This window comes from Rosa chinensis, chromosome 3 (assembly GCF_002994745.2).
Source record: "Rosa chinensis cultivar Old Blush chromosome 3, RchiOBHm-V2, whole genome shotgun sequence".
Classification (NCBI taxonomy): domain Eukaryota; kingdom Viridiplantae; phylum Streptophyta; class Magnoliopsida; order Rosales; family Rosaceae; genus Rosa; species Rosa chinensis.
The window spans coordinates 21,679,837-21,704,268 of NC_037090.1; the positions used below are offsets into that span (position 1 = coordinate 21,679,837).

The window sequence follows — 24,432 nt, forward strand, 5'->3', positions numbered from 1 at the left end:
TGATTTGGCGTGGATGAAGTTGCCACATCAGCGAGTTAACGACCAATTTGGACAGAGACTAAACAAATTGGACCTTGTGTGATAATTGAGACAAGGATCATTTTGATTAAATTAGAAATCAGGGATTGAAGTAATTGAATCTCAAAATTACAGTGTAATAAGTGGAATGTAGTAAAAAAAAAAAAAATCATTGATTTTGGTATGAGTAAGAGAATATTCTCCGGAGACAATAAGCAAAAGACCGGATCTTGCCGGCCGATGCTACAAGAAACTTGGGGGCAGGCTTTCCATTATGAGGAGGTCAGAAAATCTTAGATACGGTTGATTCATCATTTTATCATTTTATTTAAGAAATCCACTCAAGTGCTTGAAGACTGATTATAACTAATTTTTAAAGAAAAATTAACAACTTAGGGGACGAACTAGATAAACTAGTGTTGCAGAAAAGACTGAAATAAGTGAGAATGAAAACTTGGAGAACAGGCATTTTATTAACTTTTTTAATTTAACAAAGTGTCTGAAAAATTTTGAGTTATAAAATAATTAGGATCTGGAGTGTGGGTAGATCTTCCTCAAAAAGAAGGAAAAAAAAAAAAAAACTCAGCCTACAGAACAACTACAACCATTTATCTGTGTTATGAGACGACATTGTTTGTGTTGTACACCAAGAAATGTCCACTGCCAATATAATTTGATACCAATGCGTTTCCAGCCGATGTTAGTGGAGAGAATGCCAACTGAGAGTGCTCAAGGACAAATCCCATGCAGAAACTTTTCCTGTGATGGAAAAAGAATAAGAAAGCAACCAAATACTAATGAAAAATGCATCAAGAGAGTAAATCAATCTTTTAGTTTAGTGTTGTAAAGGGCAGAGATGGACTCATATACCACCAGTATTGCAGTCTTGCAGAAGAGAAAAATATAACATATCCTAGTTCCCAAGGACCTTGTTCCTTGGAGTTTGAGATACCATACAATTGATGGGAATCAGAAAAGAAAATAAATAAAAAAGTCCCTCCAAAATAGCACATAAGAGAATTAAAATCAAGGACTTGGAGTGTTTAAGTTACCTCAGGGCATCCAATAAGTGGGTGGCTATGTGTTTTCTTCTGTTAGCTGGAGTGACCCAAATGGCTCTAATGCCACAGACAGCGGGTACAGCTTCCTTTTCACAAACGATAGCACCAGTGAAACACTCATTCAATGGTTCAGGAGCAGAAGGGGCTTTTCTAATGACTTCCCTGTGAAATTTGATTTCCCCAAACTGGAGAGTAGTTAACTTTGTTTTATTTGTTGCCGTACTAGCAGAACCTGAGCTTCCATCAACTGCACAAGATAGGACTTTGTGTGCTTTTGTTATAGGTTCGGCAACCAGACAGCCTACAATTCTTGTGGACAAAACAAACAGATATACCTGCAAACAAAAGGTTGAGACAAAATTGTAATGGAGATGATATATACAAAATCATGCCATATAGAGAAAAAGAGATACAAAACCATTCTTTATCCACTAAAACTGTCAGAAGAGATGGTTTACCAACCATAAATTGCAAGAATATAAATGCATAATACGCCAAAAAAAAATACCCAAAGACTCAAATGACATGGCTGAGGAAAGCACAAGTATTTAGGAAACATAGCAATTTGCGTTGCTTTAAATCACAGGGCATGACTGCTTTTGTAATCGTTCAAGAACAAGTCTTGAATATTCAAATTTCAACAACTAACACAGAAATGAATAGTACTTCAAGAATTCTAAGCCATTTGGTGTAACAAAAACCCTGCTAGCATGTTTCTAATAGGACCAAGTAAGAGTGATTGACAGTCACCTTAAACAACTTGGGCAGAATCCACCCACTGCCAAGCTCAGTCTCCATCATTGTCACAACTTTCTCAACCTGCCACAATAAAATACTAGTCCTATTAAGCTAATTGTTGAGCTTCCTTTGTGCTATCCCACTTATCCAAGGTACTAACAATTGTAAATCATCCTCCACATTAGATCAACAACAAGAATTTGAACCTTGTTCCTCTGAGCAGGAGGATCACCATCCAACACCAAAAGAATCCGACCTCCTCCAACTTTAAGCGAATGAACAACCCTCTCATTGCACCAACCCTGCAAAACTCAATCAGCAACTTGACATAACAAGCACCCAAAATGAACCTAAACAATCTAATGCAAACACCCAAGTCATAGCATTTGCACCTTGAATTGTATTCCGCGGGTATAGTCATTGTGAAATCCCTTGTGAGCCTTCTCATCCTCTTCATCTCCAGTCACATACATGACGCCGCACGCTGAACACGTGTGCAGAAGAAAGTCAGACTGACCCAAGTCTAAATGGTACTGAGCATAGCTTCTCTTCTTGTTCTTGGTCACTGTCTTTCCCAATACTGTCGATTCAGGCTTGGGAGAGTCGACATCCGAAATGGGTGTCTTTGCCAACTGGTTATCCCAACTACACTCACTCCCACCCCTTTCATACACAAAATAACAAAAAGGGTCAGTAAAATTTTCACTTCTGATTACTAATACAAAAGGGAAATCTAAGAAACTACATTAAACCCAATATTCTAAATATCCGAATTCAAAGTAACACCAAGCCCAAGTACAGAAATAATTTAAGATGAAATAAAAAGTGGGTGAAGAAGATACCTTGGTGGGTTTGGAGCTCTTCGCTTGTAGGTGGAGAATTGTTGGTGTTGCTTCTTTTCCCATATGCTCAATTCCTGGCCGTCGTCGTCGAAAATAGGAGGTGGGTCTGCTGGTTTGGGGGAAACAGAAGAAGAAGAAGAGGGTTTGAAGAAGGCACTGATCTTTGATTGCATCGCATCAATGAATGAACGAGAGGAATTCGATTGTGGAAATTGGAATTTTGGATTATACGCATTATTTAGTCGCTTACTTTGAATTGGCGCCCAAATTTTTTTGGGCAGACAATTTAATTAACTTTCCCGCCTAGCCTTTCAATTTTTAGCGGGTCGGGTCATGCTCCTGGGTATTTTCTTCATCCCCATTTCGTTACCAACCATACTTTAATGTATCTTTAGTTCATAAACGAGGAAATTGACTGTATCACATTGAGTGGTCTTTTCTTCTTCGTGAGAGATCGTGAATTCTACTCACAATGGACTAGTTGTTATTTGATCCAAAAAATAGGGTGATCTTCTTCTTCGGTAACCCAAAACTTTTGGTTATTTTATCTAAAGAAGACGGTTATTTCAGGTGATTAACCCAAAACTCAACTTTGTTTACCCAAAATCCTGCATCTACTCATACTTAGCATAGTAGATAGAAACATTAAAGTTTCCCAAGTCACTCTGCGTTTGTTACCAGTTGAACCATCTCCATTTGTTCGCTCTTTCATGGCAAACCACACATCAGAGGGGGAGGGAGTCAAGCTTGGGACCTCCACCAACATTGTTGAAGAGGGAATGCATTACTACTAGACCCAAATACTAGTCAGTAAGCTGATATCTACTGACAGACTGGTATTTCTGATACATTGATTTTGTTATTTGTTATCTTTGGATTCAAATTAGAGCTAATTAAAACAAAACTGATACAAAATGTTCCGACCAAAAGCTCCCAAGGAGAGAGTTTTTAGAGAGGTATATTACGTACTAAACCAACTATAAGTCTGTTTCACAACAAAATTTGACACCCACCATAACCGTACAATGAGATTTGAGGCTCTGATTTAGCCTCGTACTCTCAACCCCAAAACTATGCTAGGTGTGTGCTGTTCTTCCACAAGTGAGGAAGACAAGTGCATCCCGGAGACATGCACCCGCTCCGTGGCTTCAAGTAAGTAGCTAAGCTGAATCATTGACGCAGATTGAAATGACCATAGCCACTTCCCAACTACTCTCAGGAGGATATTTACCATCTGTTCTCCAATTTCCTAATCATTAAATTCCAAAATGAACTAATTAAATAACAAAATGAATTTCAACAAGCGTGAGAAAATTGAAGATGGTGATGAAATAGAAGACTCAGTCAGGTACTTAGGGGTAGGGACATCCTTCTAGACTGACTGCATCTCAGCACGCAATGCACTTGTGGCGTTCTTTAGTCTATCATGTGCACATTTCAATTTGTTCTTTTCTTGAAGGGTCACGCTGATTTCCTCTGAGGACTGCACAAACAGATATTAAAGATCTCAACATGATAGACACACAACAATTAGGGATTGAATCCCTTCATCTATGTGTGCAACATACACATAAATATGAGCACATCACATCACATCCTCAACTAATCCTCTCATTATAGTGGTCCTCAATAGAAGGGCTCCCTTATTTCCATTCTATATAATATTTGGAAATTTTGATAGTTGAGGGTCCGCTTTCTGATGTGCCAAAAAGAAATTGTCAAGACTATTCGAACATATAAGTTATGTCAAGGGTGGAATCTCAAATACCTGTATAGAGATGATGCTTTGCAAAATACAGTCAATCTCTGCCTTGAATGAAGACATAATTTGCCAAATTTTGTCATCCTTATGCAACAAGAGAAGAACTGAAATGATTGCTTCTACCCTGCTTGAAATGTCTGTTTCATAGTGGGTATGATCGCAAGGTAAAATTGACAAACTTTCATTTATCCATGACCCCAACGTCTTCAACACAAGACGCAGAAGTTTGTGACTTTTAACAAATAAGAAAAAGCAAGGAACAAGATAATAACAGCATGCACTCGAGGAAAGGGAACCAGAGGCCTTCCCATCATCTTCAGCAATGCACTGCATCAGAAGGCAAAAAACTGAAAGTATTATGACCTCAACAAGGCAGAGGACCTAAGAAAATCAAGCCAAAGGACCTAACATTATATAGAAAGGAGGAGTATGCATGATGGCACAGCATGTAGCACGTTACATTAAAAAATATAGAAATAAGTCAGCACCACATGCTGCAACAAATACATCATCAAATTGACAACTATTTAATAACAATTGTGCCTGTCATCTTTTGGGTTCTTCTCAGCTCCTCTTTGGGTATCAGTGTTGTCCTAGTTTAGTGAGAGTTCATACCCTGCTGACTTTTCAGATTACATTGCTGTGGTTCCTAAATGGTTTGTCTTGATATCTTTTTAGAATCAAGTACAACATAAATCCTTGATTCTGTTTTCTAGGTAGTTAGGACAATTTTTCTCCCTTAAGTAGACATCTGGTTCTATGTTGCACGATTCCATTTTATTAACAGCATCTTGTTTCTTATCAAAATAAAGAAATAAATGATATGGATATGAAACTAAACTCAAACTATAACGCTAAACTTGATCAAAGGGAAAAAATGAAAGATACCATTAACATATTTCTTTTTAAAGTAAAGAGTCATCTATGTGCATGCTTGTTACTTCCTTTCATGGAATAGTGTGATGTAGATAAAGAAGCGTTTAATGAGAAAGCAAATAATAAGAGATTCAATAATATTTGCAACCCTTTAAGTGACACATGCCACAAAACCAAGTACTAATACAAATAAGCAAGTTTTATTTCTTCCCTTATGGGGAGGGGAGTGTACACTTAACAAAAAAAGAAACTTACATGCACAATGTCAATAAGATATCGAGGAAGGATTTTGACTAAGCTTACAAAAGCTTGTTCAGAAATTATTGTCTCTTCAGAGTCCAGTGCAATAAGCATCCTAAGCATAGCACAGACATTGTCCAGCGGAAGGTTTTGCAACTGAAGCAAAAATACAAACCAGAGTCAACAAGAAAAGCATAACTTTTGAACAAACTGCCAACCAGAGTCAACAAATGAGGAAAAACAAATTAAAAGGACATTGATGTACAAATTAGTGACAGACACGAGCAAACAATGCCAGTGATTGATGTGCATCAACTCACCATTTGATCTAGTACCATTTTTTCTAGTATTTTAAAAACAAGAGAACTATCGCCCATCTGTGACAGACACGAGCAAACAATGCCAGTGATTGATTTAAAAGTCCCCCGATTTGAGATGTTCACATCTCTCTCCATAACAGCATTAACATTTTCTGCAAAGATAAAATCCATATAGGTTTAGAAACCAACTAGTTTTTCCATACATCAGGCATGTAGGTTGCACAGTAATTAACATCAAGGCATCAGATATTTTGACAATCAGAAGAACACAGTTCAAAACCATACATATAAGTTCAAAATTCCTTCTCCAAATCTTGGAGCAAGACATACTTGTTCTGAAGCAGTGCTCTAAATGGTTAATAATGTCTTACATATACAATTTAACTGGTACATAGACAAATAAGCATATTGCTAATAGATAATTGAAAATAGTTGAGATGAAAGCAGTAAAAATAGACTGGTGTATGCTATTCATATGCATAACTTAAATAGGCAAAAGAAGAACTTCTATTAGAGATACCTGGCAAAACTCTGAAGCGGGAGAGCAAAGTGATGAAGAAACTAATGTGATCCGCAATTTGAATATGTCCAGATTTATAAGCTGAATGCAGGATCTCTATGACTCGAATTATTACATACTGTTCCAATTCTGGACCTGATATGGATAGGTAAGAAAGAAAGTATTACAAAAAAGTATTCCAAAATTGCCAGTACCTCTCTGTACTTCAACAGTGTTCATATCTGCTGGAAACCATAAAGGAGAACACATATAATTCCTCCATAGTTTTAGCATATAAGACAATTACTCTTTAAATGTTTAATCGTATCTTACACACCCTATCACCAAACATCATACATAATATACTGATAGTAACATCAAGACTTGAAAGACACATCACTTTTTCCATTTGAAAGGAAATACCTTCATTCCGCTATGAAAGGTCCAGAAAAGTGATGAAGAAAGATTTTTGAAATGATGTTTTACTTTCACATCAGATTTCAAAAAGAACGTCATCTTTCAAATTCAGAAATTAAAGCAGATAAGGCTTTTCCTGATTCTTTCTGCAAAAGATAGCTCTATCACCCAATAAAAATCCCATGCACTGAGGAATGTATTTGGTACTACTACCAGTACTACCCAAGTGTATCCAAATTAGAAACACAAGGTTCCTCCATAAGTTTTTGAGAGATTTGGGTGTCAATCCATTAATGTCAAAGGTTCCTCCATAAGTTAATAAGGCAAGAATAATTTGCATACTAAGTGGACACAATTATTTGCACCATGCATGAAAATACTAAAAGAGCTTTAAGCAACATTAAATAAAAGCTGATTACAGCATAACAAAGCCTAAGCTGATAAACCATCCAGAATCAAACTGAGGCAGATGAAAAACTTACATAGGCAACAATAAGCTATTGACCTCAACATATGCAAATCCAAATTAGAGATGTAACGAAGGCAACAAAGAGAGAGTTCCTGAGATTCTCTGGGCAGCCTTACAAAAGGACCATATATTATATTTCCTACAAGAATGAAACAGAGTACCGTAAGAGGTCTAATTGTCAGCGAATGGATGATTAATATCAATGGAATGGTTTATTTACCATCATCTTGATATATGCAGAAAAATTCTTGCAGTGAGAATTGCATGTTGTCATATTCCAATGCAAAGGAATAGTTCATGAAAGCACGCTGTCCCAACCGAAGTAAAAGGTGTAACACAACCTGCAAAAGCATTTGATTCAGAGTAGGACTTTTTTTTTTTTTTTTTTTTTTTTTTTTTAAGATCAGGCATTTAACATTGTCAAAAATCAATTATTTGTTCCGAACTGCTTCACTGGTAATTCTTTCACAAGGTTAAATACTCACCTGGGAGTGGGACGTGTTCTTATCACCCAGCAGGATTAGCAACATGGGAAGCTCTCTTATCCAGGCAATCTGAAAGTTTAATATCTCGGGATCCCTTGGATCCAGGTACAGCATGCCTTGTCTCTACGGTTCGTAAGAAAAATAAATATCAAAATCAATTTTAAAGTAGAAACGAGGGACAGAGAAAAAAAAAGAAAAAGAAAAAAAAGACTGATTTATTTCTTCTGGTGCATTAGAAATTCTATCTGATAGACTAAAAGAAAGCTTGCAGAAATTCAAGGAAAGGGTATAGAAGGCTTACAGGAACAACCATCTCCTCCATTGTGGAAAGACAGGCTAATTTTAAAGATGACACAGGATTGCAATCTTTGAATGCCTTAGTAAAAGCCTGCAACCAAGGATGATTCATTAACATCACTTCAAATTTTCACCATTGTATGTGCAACTTAGGAAACTCTAATTGTCTAAGACCAAAAACTAAAATAACAACACAATCAAAGTAAAAAAAATTGTGAAGAAAAGGAATCCGTTTAACATAATATAGTCTAATGAGACAGGTCACCTGAAGAAGACGAGACTTCCAGTCATTTGCCACTTGCGAAACAAGTTTTGGTACAAAAGGAAGAAGTGAAATTAAATGCTTCTCCTGGATTGCTTTACCAGAGCGTCTATCACTACAAATCTGCAAACAAATTCCCAATTATTTAAAAGCCATTTAGAATAATAACAATAGAATAACTCAATACAAAAACAGTGTAATCATTTTACCTTACTGCCTACCAGATATACTAATTACACTATATGCATCTTTTATAAATAACACTATTGAAGCAATTGTAGAACAATAATTTTACGTTGAAACTTGGATCTTGAAAATAACTATCTATCAATTGCGTTAATATATCAAACACAGCATGCATATTTAGTTGGCTTTTGTCAGGCAATTTAGATAAGCACCAAACCATTATTTGTATGCACAAACCTGACCCACACATCCTTGTACTTAAAGGGAGAGAGATGTCCTTAGGTCTAAAGGGCTCCATTTGACACTATTCATATACAATGCACAAGTATAGATAATTGTGGCTAATAAAATGAGATCAATTTGTCACATTGTCATTAGAAAAGATTTCATTGCTAATGCACGAGCTCATTGTACTGAAACAACAAAACAAGCAAATTGTGACTTGTACAACACAATGAATATTGCTACATGTACCACCACCATAGGGTTCCCTCTTTCACATTACTGTAAAGATTGAAGAAGAGTAAAATGCTAGTAATTTAAACTACAGATGTATCTGATTATTGCACATTAATCAGTATCTTCAAGAAATTGTTCCAGTACAATGAACAGACCTAACTTTCCAAGAGCATGCAATTTTGTAATTAATATCAAATTTTACAGAGCAAGATCAAACCTTTCCAAGCAGCGCATTCTCTAGAAATTCTAAAAATTTCTCCAACAGAACACTGGGAGGGCAGATCCATTTGCTTAAGTGCAGAAATATTTCTGTCATCACACTGTCCAAGACAAAATATTTAACATCATCCTGCCAATGAGAAACAGAAAAGAACTGATTTAAGTTGCAACAGAGAAAGAACAATCAATAAATATCTAGTAAAGAGAAATAGAGATTCCTCACGAAGAGGGAGATGAGCTACAGAGAAGAATATTACAGCACAAATCCTATAAAATTCTTCCTGTAAACAGGTCTCAACAAAATGAGAGTTGCCAAGGTGTTGGCCAAATATAATACTCCCACAGCATAATAAAAAACTTCTGGAAATATGCTACAACCTTCGACTAAAACCTCAACATGTTTTAAACTTTTGATACAAATGAACTGAATAGTAGGAATCAAAAATACAATATAGAAATTGCAAGAGATACAAGAAATAACACAGATGAATTAAAACGTACACATGTCAAACAGAGAATATGCTATACCACTAGTAATATAGTTGTCCCAACTTTTACAAAATGAAATATTAAAGGTTGATGTTTTAATGGAAACACTGAGGGTGAGAATATACAGCTGTATTGTTAAATATATCTCAACATATCAATTTTGAGAAAATTAGATAGCAAACAATTCAGAAAACCATTGTAGCTCAGCACAGAAATATTGAGGATATTATAGATTTTTAATACCATTAAAAACAGGAAGGCCATCACTTATTATACAACAGATTCAAAAGAAAGTGACACTGAACCAACCAAGAGACATGCAAAAAGTAGGCAAGTTAAACGATGAGATCTAAGAAGTACTTCTTGTTTTACCTTCTCAGAAAGTTGATTTCTCATGTTCAGGGGAAACAGAACAAGTAACTTCTTCATCAGCGTCATGGAGATAGTTCCACCCAACATAGCCACATCAAGCTCCCCATGAGAAGGTCGTGATTCTGACGTACCCTCATCAATCATATAAACAAAGAACCGGACTGCATGATTTATACTGTGAAGTATAGACACCATACAATCAAATGATTGCACATCAAGATGTTCACCAGTCTGTACTGCAGGAATAAAATCTTGGAAACAATTGACTAGAACTGGCACAAGGTCTTTTAGTTTTGGGATGATGAGAGAAAACCCTACAGAAAGAAAGAGAGAGGATGATAGGCCAATATAAGGTAAACAGAACACATGAAATAAAATGGAGCTCAGAAGTTGAATGCCTTGTCCCACAAATTGAACTTACTAACAGAATGTAAGGACTAAGGAACAAACTATAGATAATAATATCACAGTGAATTGTGATTTCTCATCTTGTAAGAAACAGTACCAAATGCAAGGCATCAGAAACTAAGGAAATCAGAGTCGCAGACTATGAGACTACTAATATCACATATATAAAGTACTTCATCTGAAAGATCAAGCATTTCAGCTACTAAGTGCATATTGATCTATACACTAGACGAAGGGAATCATCAGCACAACATTATCAATAACACTATATAGATACAAGGCACAAGTATTTGACATACCAGCAGATTTTGCAGGCACATCAGGGTCAAAAGCATGCAGCATCGCTTGTCCAGCATCATTCTATCAAGTAAAAAGTCAAGTATTAGTGTATTACTGTACTAGAAAGCCGTTTGCATGACAAATGAAACAGTTGTAAGCTTAATTCATTAAGCAAAATTCAAAGACCCTTTCCCAATGCAAATTGTTCATCCAGCTTTAGAAGTCTGATCTGAAATCAGCATAATATAATGCATGACATAAACATAATGAGTATAAAAGACAATTTCAAAACTTTCACCTGTTTTTTTGTATTTGCATATGGACATAAGAAATTTTTTTCACATGTTTGAACAATCTTATTTCTCATGGTATCATGTCTGGACCATGATCAACACCTTTTAAAATAAATGATTAGATAATGATTTACCTGAAAAATTGGATGCATACCTACCAGCCCTTAAATTTTCAGTATTAATTTTTTTTTCGGTCAATTAAGTATTAACTTTACAATAAAAAGTTTCTATCACAAATTCACAATAAACCCTTTTCTTTACAGGTTCGGCTTAGTTGCAAACCAAATGCATTCAAAAATAGCACATATTAAGACTCAAACAATTTATGAGCATGTTTTAGGTGCTATGTAAATTTTTGCGATCATGAGAGTAAAATGTATAACTTTTAAAACTAGTTATATTGGAAGGACCTCAGGTCCAACCCTTAACCTATCCCAACCCTAAGATATTAGCCCACCCTCCCTCACCTCTTGGGCTAAGCACAAGGGATCAATTGGTGAAATTTTTATCACAAGCATAAAGCTTCCCCACTTCTCATAACCGGAAGACATGATTTAAAGTAAGAGAGACTAAAGCATCAATAGATATAGAATTCATTGGTGAAAATTTTGTAGGATGATGATCAGCAATGGTGAGGATAGCAAATCAGCAACACTAATAACAACAAAGCATGGCAGCAGAAGTTTCAGAAGTAACATGGAATGAAGAAATGCCACCATACAAGACAACAAGCGGTGCAAGATGCACACAGTTTACCAAAACATAAAAGAAAACGTGCAGTATTCATTGACCAAAGAAGGTAGTATTCAAAATTTGAGAGAACAAAAAGTACCTGTTCACATGAGCCAACTTCTTTCTTGTTACATGGAAGCAGTAACAAGCATTGCTCCAACCCAGAAAGAGCATTCTTCAGCTTGCTCTTGTCCTCTAAATAAAACTGGTTCTTTCGCAAAATATCCTCAAAGTTTTGAAGAATCTGTCAATAAGCAAGCAAACATCCAAAAAGTATCAATAGTTATCCCTAAACACACAAGAGAGTTGTGACACTGTAATAGTCATTTGAGTTAATCTAAACTGTAGATGGATTAGCAGCCAGCATAAGAGTTACAGCATGTAGCGACTAAAAACAGGGGGAAAATAAAGAAAGAAACATTGAAGTAAAAGATAAAGATACCATATGAAGATAAAGACTTGATCCTTTCGAGTATGAGGAATGCCAAAAAGTATCTGTTTCAACAAGTTCGACACCATTTCTACCTCAAATAAAGACCTAAACACCTACATCTATTACCAAAATCCAGTAACCTACTCTTTTGGAGTAAAACGAAAGCAAATGAAACCCAAGGAGAAATGGTGGGAATTAGAAACAGACATCATACCACTGGAGCCTTGAAAAAACTGAATAGTTTTACAATAAGGCTTCATTCTGCAACACCTTACATATGGTATCGTAGCCCCAAAAGTTACCCCGTTTATTTCTATTAATATTTAGCAGGAGATGGTGTGCTATTTCAAAACATGATGATCTAAACAAAAATGTTGTCACAGGTGAGAATATACCAAAATTCCATCCCACGAAAAAAATATATAAGCATGAGAGCAAGAAAACATATAACAATTTACAGTCAATAACCAAAACATGAACAGTAATCCTCAAATTTCTTACTTCCAAATAAAACATCCAGCAAAAATCTTAATAAAAGAATGACACAAAACATTTCACAGCAGAGTCTTAGATACCTTTTCAGCATACAAGAAAAAGGAAGGTGGATAGTACTGGATAACAAGCTCCAAAATTTTGAAAGCCATCAGTCGAACGTCAATTGCTAAATGTGTCATTGAATTAAATATATAGGCCATCATCAAGGAAACAAAAAGCTCTTGATTATCCTGGACAAGAAAAAAAAAGGAACAAAAAGTGTCAGTTAAATCCAACAATTCTAACGATAAAATGATGATGATAAATAAAAAAAGACAATCCATATGAGCAACAAAAGGAGCTGTATATGTTTTGAACTATTAAGTTGTTGTTTACAGTATGAAGATTCATAATAATAAGAAAAAGAAAAGAAAGACAAAAGAATAAGCCTCATAAGAAAGAAGGACACCCGAGCTAAGAACTGGCTTTGATTATACAAGATACCTATTGCTCCACCATGCAGAATTTTAGCCACATGTTGTACATGGCAATGATTGGATGACACTTACAATGAGTTGATGAATATATTTTGAAACAACCAAGAGGAAATAGCACAACTAACCACCCAAAAGTTTCTCAGTTGGGAACAATCAAATATAACTGCCTTTCTCCTACTTCTTATAAACATTCATAAAAACTAGAAAACCATAAAATTACCTCCTTAAATCCAGGGAAAATCACTGACTTGAAAAGTTGATACAGCGTTTCTCGAACTAGTCTATCATCATCACCAATGCGTTCCCGCAGCTTTTCAATAACAGCATACTTATGCAACCTCAACTCTTCTGGATGCTTAAGGAATAAATCCTTAATTCCCAACAATGCGTCTACAGAGAGATAAAACTTTGAATGTTAGAGTCAAAAGCAGATACAATAGAAGAAAAATGTGGCAGATATACTTCCTAAAGACACAAGTATTGGAAAGAAAGTAACTTATTCAAATTTAACACAGTAAATATAAAATGAATGTGCAGAATAATATAATCATTGATGTAGTGACTTTATGATCAAAGAAAGAGGTTGCAATCATAGATTAATGTCTATGGTCTATATCCAAACATTGCAAAAATTGACTCCCAAATGTAGAGAAAATCTTAACCACCAGAATTAGGCATATACGGGTGTTAATCATATGCATTAAATTTGTTTTACCCTTTCTTTGGCTGCTGAAAAGAAAACTCAATTGAAACTTATGCTGTACATTACCACCGTTGGTTTCTCAACCTTACTTTATTATTCCCTTCTTGATTCCAAATGGCAGATAATAAGGACAATGTTGAAGCTTTTTGAACTAAGGAGCATACTTTACAAGATACCGCTAATGTTTTGAAAATGAAATCTGTAAATAATAGAGAAATACCTTTACGGACTTTTGAGCTGTAATGAGATGTTTGTTGAAGAAGCTCTTTCAAAGTCAAGCCTTTCTTGTTCACTGCTAATCCTGCCTTCTCGGATGCCACACTCTGCTCGGGGAGAACAATTGCTGATCATAAATCACCCATATTTAATACTTATTCCAGATATTAGTTAACCACAAGAACTTGAACTAAAAATTCAGGAGCAACATTGATTCTGGTGGATAATATCTATCTAACTTTCAAGTAAAGAAAACAACGGCCAAAATTTCAGCCACTTCCACCATGATAAATAATATGTATGTTAAAAGAGACGACAAAATTTTCCCTTTGATGTAGTAACAGAACATTTACAACAAACAATAGCTTTATATATATAATCCAAAAACGGATGAAGTCAATACCTTTAGATTTAATCTCAGTATTAGTAGCATTCTGTGCTGGTGGCAATTTTCTGCCAATCTTTCGCTTTATTTTCTGCAAACAACAAAATAAAACACATAACAAACAGAAAAAACACAGGATTCATATGTCAAACTTTCAGAGCTTAGTAAACTCAATCCCAAATAGTTCATTACCTTGAAGTCGATACCGCGCTTTTGCTTCTTCTTTGAGGCATTTTTAGAACCTGCCATTTATATCTCTACACCTCACACAACAACAACAACAACAATTAGCCAAACCTCTATAAACAAAGAATCAATTACTAATCTAGGCCTGGCAACGTGCGGGTATAGTGCGGGTTCTTAACGGGCCGGGTTTTTAACGGGCCGACCCAGTAAGAACCCGTTAGCTTAACGGGTTTCGCGGGCTAAACCCGGCGGGTTTGTGGGTTATCCGTTGGAACCCGTTAAGACCCGTAAGCAGTTTTTTTTTTTTACTTTTTTTTTTAATTCATAATTCATTGCACTACTAATCCAACAGTAACACATTAGCACTTCCTTCAAGCTTTCAATTCCCACCTCAGTTACCAAATTCCAAACAGACTACAGAAAAATGGTCTGGTAGCCACTGGTGGGCGTTGTCCTACTTTGGTTTTAATGCATTTGTTCTTACAGTGAGAGTAAAGAAGCCCTACACCGACCACAAATCTGGTCCACAACATCCCAACTTAGCAGAAGCCAAAGAAAACTAGTGCTAACAGTCTACTGCTCTTACCAGTCAACAATCAAAATCGCAAACCGAGTTTGAATTAGCAATCCAGTACACAAAAGCAATCGAAGATTGAAACCGATTGATTCCAATTCGAATCGATCACAAATGAAACAGTTACCAAACAAAATCAATAACTCGCGGATTCTAAAGATCGAGAATGAACAAAAACTAAGCAACGAATCTGGATCAAACATTCAGATCACAGCACGAGACTGATACAAAGTGGCACCAACATAGAAAACAAACCGAGAATTTGAACTCACCCCGATTTGATGAATGGACTCGGTGGGACAGCGAGTCGGTGATCAATCCGAGTCAATAAGAAACACAAGTAGCAGAACAAGAAGAAGCAGAGCGCGGCCACCAAACCCAAATCCCAATAAGCACTTCAGAACCCAATCCCAGCTCAGATTCTCTCACTCTGAAATTGTGGGTTTGGATGAAGAAGAGAGAGATGGAGTCATGGAGTCTACGAGAGAGGTAGAGAGCGGATTGCTGAAAGAAAGAGGCAGAGTCATGGATTCCTGAAGCCGCGTAGAAAGGGTTTAATTTTCAGAAATAACTTAACGGGTTCCAACGGGCTTAACGGGTCTAGCACGGCACGGCCCGTTAATTTACGGGTTTTTGGCGTGCGGGCTTTTCTCAGCCCGGATTAATAATTGGGCGGGTTCGTGCGGACTTTTATCATGCGGGTTTGCGGGTCACGGGCTCTGATGCTAGGCCTACTAATAACTAATCAAACCCCTCGAAACAACCCAACATTCCAGAAAAAGTAGACACAAATTCATATATACATAAAGAGAAGGGATTTTGTCCATTTACCCCATTTCTAGGGATTTTTTTCCCACTTATCCCATTAAGTTTTTTTAATTCTCTCTTACCCAATACACTCTAAGGAAGTCTTCCCTAATACCCCATTAAGATTTTTTTTTTGTTTTTAATTTTTTTTTAATACCATTTTACCCCTCACCCCTTTGTTACTTAGAGAGAGAGATAGAGAAAATGGAAGAGAGAGAAACCATAGCAGACTTCGCCGGAGCTCGTCACCGGCCGCAGGAATCCGGTCACCAATCACCGGAATCCGGTCACCGGCAGCCGGATTCCGGCCAACTTTTGCCGGAATCCGGTCACCGGCCGCCGGATTCCAGTCACCGGCTGCCGCCCACCGGAACTTGCTGAAAATCTCACCGGAAAGTTTTTTTTGCCCCCAATAGACATCTATTGCCCCCTAATAGACGTCTATTGGCCCCCAATAGACGACTATCAGCCATGTATTGCCCCCCAGTAGACGTCTATTGCCCCCCAATAGACGTTTAGATTACCGAAATGGTAATTAATCTTTCTAAAACTACACAAATAAAACTTTGATTAAAGAAAAAAAACGAGGAGATTACATCAATTCAAAACATCTATTGCCCCCCAATAGACGTCTACTGGCCCCCAATAGACGTCTATTAGCCCCTAATAAAACCTTTTTTTTCTTTGTTCTTTCTTTCTATTTTACCAAAAAAAAAAAAACAAATAAACCATAAACTAATCTGGGCACCCATAAACTAATCTGGGCACCCAGGAACCAGTGACCTCTAATCCTCCGGTGCGGCAACTTCTGCCACGACGGGTCAGCATCCCAGAGGCCTTCCTCCTCCACTACACGTCCTGATTTGGGCACCGGAGCTGCGAAATTGGCCAAATCATCTTTCTCCTTTCTCCTCTGCCACCGGCCTGCATTTAGCATTGGAGGATACGATATCGGAGCGACGGCAGAGTGGATCGAACGTCGGTGACGCGCAGCGGAGTGGATCGAACGCTCGGTGAGGCCACGGAGACGGCGGAGTGGATCGAACGCCGGAATCTGGGCAAGAACTCAACGTCGCTCCAAGGTGAAGATCGGGGAGTGGATCGACGCATGAGATGCGCAGCACCGGCGGGTTGGTCCTCGACACCGGAGTCTGGAAGAGAGAGGTAGGCTGTGTGGATCGAGTGCCGGAGCTGGAAACGGCCTGGCTCATGCGTCGAAGTCGGAAGTCAGTAGGAAGTGTGGAATGAGGGAGAGAGAGAGAGAGAGAGAGAGAGAGAGAGAGAGAGAGAGAGAGAGAGAGAGAGAGAGAGAGAGAGAGAGAGAGAGAGAGAGAGAGGGACCAGAGAGAGATTGATATTGAGTGGCAGTGGTTGTAGTTATTTAATTGAGTTGAGGGTAAAATGGTCATTTTGTGTTAAATTGTGTGTGTGGGAACAAAAATCTGTTGCTGGGGTAAGTGGGACAATTTTTTGTTATTTTGGTGCTTTGGGTCAATGACCCAAAAGAGAAGATAGCCAAACGCCCAAACACTAATAGTATGAAATAGCGAAACAGAAAAAATTAAAAAAAATTATCAAACTGTAAAAAGTTCTAACCTTGAAGTGAAGCTCTGATATTGCTACAGAGAACAACACCGTAAGCAGAAGCAGAAGAAGAAGAAGAAGAAGAAGAAGAAGAAGCTCTTGCGCTCCACTCCAGTTATGAATTTAATTTAGGTTATGGGTCTTTAAATCTACACCGTCCCTGTGCATGTAGGTCCCACATGCATCTGACGGCTGTAGTTAAACGATATTAGAGTAATACTTACGCGGCGCCGGGTTTCGGATACGGGCCGGGTCATCCGGGTCGCCGGTGGAATCTTTCTATATTATTAGAAAAGAAGAGAGAGTGATTTGGGATCGAAGCCCTGTCGCTACGTTTCAGACGATGCAACAACAGCCACCGCAGACGACGACGACTACTACTCCGCCAGCTTCGGTAGGGTCCACGGCGGCGGAGGCGCCGCCGAAGCAGGTGGCTTTGGCGATGGACCGCCTCGGCCAAGCCGGTCGCCTCATCGCGGACATTAGGCTCGGCGCCGACCGCCTTCTGGAGGCCCTGTTCGTGGCGGCGCAGCCTCACCAGAGCACCAAGCCGCTCCACTTGTTCCTCAATGAAGACGCCTCCATGCGCCAGCACCTCCAAGACCTCCGCTCCATAGGTACCTTCCTTCCTTCCTTCTGTTTCTCATTTTCTCTCTCTCTCTTAGGGCTCCGAGGTTTGAAAAATTCTGAGGGCTTTTGGGGTTGATTTTTGGTAGGAAGGCAGCTAGAAGAGTCTGGAGTTCTGAATGATTCTCTCCGGTCGCGAAGTAATTCTTGGGGACTGCACATGCCGTTGGTTTGTCCCGACGGCGCCGTCGTCGCCTATGCTTGGAAACGGCAGCTCGCCGGACAGGCCGGCGCGTCCGCAGTGGACAGGACCAGGTTAGTCTCAAATCTGATAGAATTCATCTTCTTCCTTATGCACATTGCCTCTTTATACTCTTGCCTCATACAAAAGCAGTTCTGGATTCTAGTTTGTCCAATTGAAATAGGAGAATAGTTCTTGATTATAATGAATTTTCGGTGGTTCGCAGAAGAGTGTGGTTTTAATAAGTAGACAGTGTTAGTTGTTATTTAGGAATCAATCAGAATCGTGATTTTTTAATGCCGCAACTGATTTGGCAGCTGGTTGTTATTTTCTGTTTTCACTTTTTGAATCGGAGTATTGAACTAAGAAGCCATTTCTTGAATGATGTCGATATTTTAGGTTAGCTCTGAAGGCCTTCACTGATCAGAAAAGAAGATTTTTTCCTCACCTTGATGATGGATCGGACAGTCAGAGTGACGAACCAGTTTCAAAGAAACCGTGTGTTTCCCCATCATTGACTACACACAATCAAGAAGAGCTACTAGATTGTAAGACACTATCAGAGGTTTTAATGAGCTTGGAAAAGAAGGTGCCTAACTTGAAAGTTTTCACCTACGAACGATTGGATTGGTTAAAAAGAGCATCGTCACTGCCAGCTAATGAGAATCCACTGGAAACAGTGAAGGACCATAGTTTTCATAGTTCGAGTAAGTTACGAGCAACTCCACTGGCTGATGTTGCGATAGATAAGGTTGCTGTCATCGAGTTGCTGTTTCCGTCTGTCTTCAGAGCTGTAGTATCATTGCATCCTGCTGGTTCTATTGACCCAGATGCAGTAGCTTTCTTTTCTCCAGAAGAGGTAATCTATGTTACCTGCATGCCTATTATTACTTAATAGTAGGATTCACATTTCATATTGTTTGATCTGTTTCAGTAGTTGTCTCATGCTTAAGTAGTTCCAGATCGTATTTATATGAGCATGACTTGACATGCATACGTATGTAGGTTCTAACCATAGGTCTTAACATCTTGACATCCAGTTCTAGAATTGATAGTGACTCTCAGGATCAAAATAAGACAAACTCATAAACTCTGCTTCTTGTTAATTTAATAAATTTTGTTGGTTTATCATTATTTTCGAAAGTTTAATCTCTTAAATGCCAGATTGCCAGCCAACATTTATTTTATACTCCAAACCACCCCCTTCCCTCCCCCTCTCTCCTCCTCCCCTCCTTCTCTTACATGTGGGTCTCTAATGCAGCAGCTACCACGTGATTAGAAAAGAAACATGTGAGTCTCCCATGCACTAGCTACAGCTTGTTTAGAAAAAAAAATGTCCGCTTTGGATACTCAAGACAAAGCCCATTAGCTACAGCCTGTTTGGTCCAATGAGAAGTCTCCATGGTTTACTTGTCCAAGTCAGTATAAGTTAGTAATATAATAAACCAAGATTCATTGTAAAAGTTATTAAGTTTCACTTAGATTATGTATATGAGTCTAGATCTATTAAGTCTCCATTGTACTTTAAGAGTCCAAGTCAGTAAAATGAATAAACTGATAAAAGAACAGTCATTCTATGAGAATATTTAGTTTTATTTAGAACATCTTTTGGATCAAGAGCTGTTAAGAGTCTGTTTGAATCAGAGAGTACATCGAAGTCTTCAGTTCTTCGAGGACCTTGTCTTTCATATGTCTCCCCAAGGAGTATTTGAAGCCTTAATATATGGTTTCATCTTTTAAGAAAAGTCCCTCTATTCTCTATTTCCCTAAGCTCTATTAGATTACAGCAGCTACAAACATTGTTTATCTTCCAAAACTGTTCTATTTTTTAAAATTCTATCTTTCTTGGTGCTTCCATAACCATACTCACTCTCATGCTTGCTTCGTCCTACATCAGTCTCCATCATTTCTGCCCATTATATGGAATTCAACTTATTTGGGAGGGATTCGAAATATTGATCTCCTGCTCTGATCTGATATAAACTTGAAAGTAGAGAGATTAGCTTGATGTACTGTATAGCTGTTATGGGATATAGACAACAAGGAAAGCGTAAGAAGTCAGCTAATGAATCCTGATTTAGTTGAGCAACCCTGTCTATGCTAGGAAGCTAACTACATCAATTACTCCAACATACTGAGCTCAGTTAATTTGCTGATTATAACTTGATCAGCCGTAATACAGACTGTATGCTACCTTAGATAATGTATTGTTTTCCTCCGTACTATTTGACAAGCCTTCAGATTTTCACTAGATTTCTGATAACATGCAACTTTGTTGGTCCCACTTGATATGGATATTCACTTTTTTTTCCTTTATTTTTAAAGAGGATATGAATTGCCCTGATGTGCATGTTCCTCATTTCATTCTTGAACAGGGAGGCAGCTACATTCATGCAAGAGGTTTTTCAATTTATCATGTGTTTAAACATATCACGGTATAAGCTTTACACTCCGGTTGAAGTTCATTCTTATGCAATTGGGCCTCGGTTAGAATACTTATCGATTATTATTGCAGGAACATGCTGGTTTGGCCTTGCAGTACTTTCTTGGAGTTCAAGCTGAAACAGCTCTATATTCCCTTTTGGTTAGTCTCTATCATGTTCATGTTAACTCACTGAACTAATTTATTTGCACAGGGGCAGAATCTACACAATTATGTCTAACTTTCTACATGTATTCTATAGCTCTGGATCTGCAGCTACCAAACTCTATTCACAAAAGTTTGCAGGTACAACCTTCTCCTTTAACTTTGAATTTCTTTAGTGGTTTTGAAGTTATTAATTTCTTCTATTGAGCGCAGTAAGTGCGAACGACTGCTAGCTATGGACCGACAATCAGCTTTACTGTTGCCCCCGGTTAATCGTCCTTACCGGCAGTTCTCCACATCGAATATATCCTCCAGTTTAAATCTTACCGAGACTTACCATGTAGGTTGTTTTATGGAGGAAAGGTGATCTCTACCACTAACAGGTAAATTGTCATCATCATCATACATAATGGATTGGAAAGCCAGAAGATAATTTGTCATTTAAAGAGCTTCCACCTGAATTTTGAATGTTACTCGGCTGTAAAAAAAGATCAACAAAACCAGTCAGTATAGACTTTTACTGAAAGTTGAGGATTCTCTTTGAAGACTACTATTGGTCTGAATGCTGAGACTCCGCTCTTATCTCTCTTTCTGGGTTCCTGGATACAGTTTTAACTATAATCTGAATTGTGGTGGTTGTTAGTGTTGCACTTTACAATCTGTGCCTATCCAAATGGGTAGGTAAAGATGGTCAAGTGACAACAATTATCACAATTTTTGAACTTTCAACTTGTCCAAAGGAAAAAAACTATTTTCTAGTTGTTGAAAATCCGGAATATTATAAGTAAGATATGTGGTAACTGGTTAGAAATCATGCTTTATTTGACCATTTCTCTTTTCTTTTTTCCTTGAATTACTCTGCTTCTTTTTCTTTTATTTTTTGTTTTTTACTCTTTAATTAGTCTGTTGTATATAGTTTGATGTGTTTTGTTTCCCATTTCATTATGCTAACTAAGCGTTTTGCTTTGATTCAGGTAATTATTTTAGTCGGGCATATTGAGTTGTGTCAGAGGACGTAGCATGTCTGGGTGTTTTTAACTAGCTTTGACTTATAAAAAGACATCCGCAGAATATCCATATATTTTGGAGAGTTCGTGTATGTGATCATATTGTGAACAGTAGGAGGTTCTTAATTGTGACTTTTTTATTAAAATCTGTAAATTTAGAAACTCCTTGTTCAGCAGATAGCATGTGAACCTTTTACTAGGTGTGATGAAAATGTTCTATCAGTATTGTACCAAGGATGTCTCCCTTTTTTTTTTCTTTTTTTTTTTTTCTTTTGGTACAAACCAAGGATGATGTCTACTTTTGTTTGCTCCTGACTATCACATCGTCCTGAACAAGCTAGAACATTTCACACTTCATTTTCTCAAGCAAACGTCATGCAACACGTCAGGCACCTATCTCAAAATCAGCCACGACTATACCTCAAACACCTCTATAAAACCCCCTTGATTTTGTTGGGATTCTTAGTTTCTTACTTACCAGTCTCCGAGTTAGTTAGCATACCTATAAGCTAGTTAGAAGAACTTTGTGAACAGTTTCCATGGCGGACGAGGTTATTCTATTGGACGCTTATGCGAGCGTGTTTGGGATGAGGGTCAGAGTAGCTCTGGCCGAGAAGGGAATCAAATATGAGTACAGAGAAGAAGACCTGAGGAACAAGAGCCAACGGCTTCTTAAGATGAACCCGGTCCGCAAGAAGATCCCGGTTTTCATCCATAATGGCAAACCAGTCTGTGAATCGCTCGTCATTGTGCATTATATTGATGAGGTATGGAAGGATAAGGCTCCTCTGCTTCCCTCTGATCCTTACCAGAGAGCCCAGGCCAGATTCTGGGCCGATTTCATTGATAAGAAGTTATATGATGCAATCAGGAAGATATGGCCTGCAAAAGGAGAAGAGCAGGAGGCAGGAAAGAAGGAATTCATTGAAGTCCTGAAGGTGTTGGAAGGAGAGCTTGGAGGCAAGCCTTATTTCATGGGTGAGAGATTTGGGTTCCTGCCTTCCTGGACATTGCTCTCATCACGTTCTACAGCTGCTTTCATGCTTGTGAGACACTTGGAAACTTCAGTATAGAGGCCGAGTGCCCCAAGCTGATTTCATGGGCCAAGAGATGCTTGCAGAAGGAGAGTGTTTCGAAGTCTCTTGCTGACCCGAAAAAGGTTTATGAGAATCTTCTTGAGATGGAGAAGAGGCTTGGTGTGGAGTAGTGGTATAAGAAAGTCCTGAAATAAAACTCTTTAGATGTGTACTAGTCTTGAAACTTTTCTGGTGAGAGATACTTTGGTGTGTCTGCTGAATGTTATGACTTATGATATCCTAACAATAATGTAGACACTTCGATGAGTCTGCCTATTGTTAAATATATGAAAGGAGAGTGTTCTAAGAAAATAAGTATCCAAGGCCACACATAATACGATACAAATACAACGAAGCTCAAAGACACTGAAAAAAGCAGGAGTACAGAGTAAGTAAAAAAAATATTAGTACACCTTTTGTACTCAATTTAAATGTACTGTCATCTTAATCTGCATCAAAACTTCTGAATTGGTCTTTTACACAGATGGTCTCACAAAACCTTTTTTAGAACCGCATTCATCACCCTCGAGGTACTTTCTGGTATAGAGGATGATTTCTTCCCCATAGATGCCCCTTAGCCTTCACTTTAAAACTCATCTAGGTCGAGTTTTGCCACCATACTCGTTCCCAAGGGCTTACTCTTCTATAGAGAGCTGGGCATTAACAGCCCCCAACCATCCTCTTTTATAAGACCATCTGCAGCGGTTTCGCCTATACCTAGGGCTGTCAATGGATCGTGTCGGGTTGGGTTTGTGTCGGGTCAAGGTATATATCGTGTCACAAGACACAAACCCAAACTCAACTCTAACCCATTTATTAATCGTGTCAAAAATTTAAACTCAAACGGTCAAACCCAACCTATTTATTAAATGGGTTACCCGTTTCCAACCCACTTAACCCATTTAATAAATAAGTCGTGTCGTATTGGACAAAATGACCCATTTAAGGGTTAACACTGCGACCCATTTAACTAAAAACATGCATAAATTGATTAAATTCACTAAAAACTTCATAAGACGAATAATATAAATAATTATATATAATTCATAAATAATTAAATCCAATAATGATGAAACAAAATATTTCAAATTGTCCAATCCTAGGATCAAATACTCCCAACGTCTAAAATTTCAAGAAAAAGAATAGCATAATCGGATTATACGGGTTCACTTTATGTTGGCGGGTTGACCCGTGGCCGACCCGTTTATTAAATTGTGATGCCCCGGAAATTCGTATCTATTTTCCAAGGATTTTCTGGAATTAATTTTATGGTTATTGGACGGTTTCGTGGCTCGTGGAATGAGCGGAAGTGTTTCGGACGAATTTTTTATTCGAAAAGTATGGTTTTAGGGGGGTTGCAAAGGTTGACTTT

The 24,432-nt window shown here is 37.9% G+C and overlaps 3 protein-coding genes and 1 pseudogene across 4 annotated transcripts; 2 read left to right on the forward strand and 2 right to left on the reverse strand.

Annotated features, from left to right (window-relative positions):
* Positions 1 to 499: 499 nt before the first annotated feature.
* Positions 500 to 2,886, reverse strand: LOC112195254 (protein CHROMOSOME TRANSMISSION FIDELITY 7). Its single transcript, XM_024335626.2, has 6 exons — positions 2,660 to 2,886; positions 2,210 to 2,480; positions 2,024 to 2,119; positions 1,830 to 1,898; positions 1,071 to 1,414; positions 500 to 777 (listed from the first exon to the last, which is right to left on the reverse strand). The coding sequence occupies exons 1-6, from the start codon at positions 2,830 to 2,832 to the stop codon at positions 636 to 638; spliced, it is 1,095 nt and encodes a 364-aa protein (XP_024191394.1). The 5' UTR covers positions 2,833 to 2,886; the 3' UTR covers positions 500 to 635.
* A 751-nt stretch (positions 2,887 to 3,637) lies between these two features.
* On the reverse strand, positions 3,638 to 16,057 carry LOC112192292. 2 transcript variants are annotated; one of them, XM_040516374.1, is made up of 21 exons: positions 15,464 to 16,057; positions 14,624 to 14,688; positions 14,450 to 14,522; positions 14,051 to 14,173; positions 13,348 to 13,517; positions 12,732 to 12,881; positions 11,824 to 11,967; positions 10,719 to 10,779; positions 10,012 to 10,325; positions 9,149 to 9,280; positions 8,290 to 8,409; positions 8,029 to 8,115; positions 7,728 to 7,850; positions 7,463 to 7,583; positions 7,256 to 7,381; positions 6,378 to 6,512; positions 5,858 to 6,009; positions 5,553 to 5,693; positions 4,428 to 4,748; positions 4,012 to 4,142; positions 3,639 to 3,908 (listed from the first exon to the last, which is right to left on the reverse strand). In XM_040516374.1, the coding sequence occupies exons 2-20, from the start codon at positions 14,678 to 14,680 to the stop codon at positions 4,032 to 4,034; spliced, it is 2,661 nt and encodes an 886-aa protein (XP_040372308.1). In that variant the 5' UTR covers positions 14,681 to 14,688; positions 15,464 to 16,057; the 3' UTR covers positions 3,639 to 3,908; positions 4,012 to 4,031. The 2 variants fall into 2 exon arrangements, with proteins under 2 accessions (XP_040372307.1, XP_040372308.1); XM_040516373.1 differs by having other exon boundaries at positions 3,638 to 4,142.
* Positions 16,058 to 17,777: 1,720 nt separating this feature from the next.
* On the forward strand, positions 17,778 to 22,218 carry LOC112192293 (mediator of RNA polymerase II transcription subunit 27). Its single transcript, XM_024331952.2, has 8 exons — positions 17,778 to 18,199; positions 18,299 to 18,464; positions 18,790 to 19,249; positions 20,766 to 20,825; positions 20,906 to 20,974; positions 21,075 to 21,118; positions 21,191 to 21,360; positions 21,952 to 22,218. Exons 1-7 carry the CDS (start codon positions 17,926 to 17,928, stop codon positions 21,342 to 21,344), a joined length of 1,227 nt encoding a protein of 408 aa, XP_024187720.1. The 5' UTR covers positions 17,778 to 17,925; the 3' UTR covers positions 21,345 to 21,360; positions 21,952 to 22,218.
* A 135-nt stretch (positions 22,219 to 22,353) lies between these two features.
* Positions 22,354 to 23,372, forward strand: LOC112192294 (annotated as a pseudogene).
* Positions 23,373 to 24,432: the final 1,060 nt, after the last annotated feature.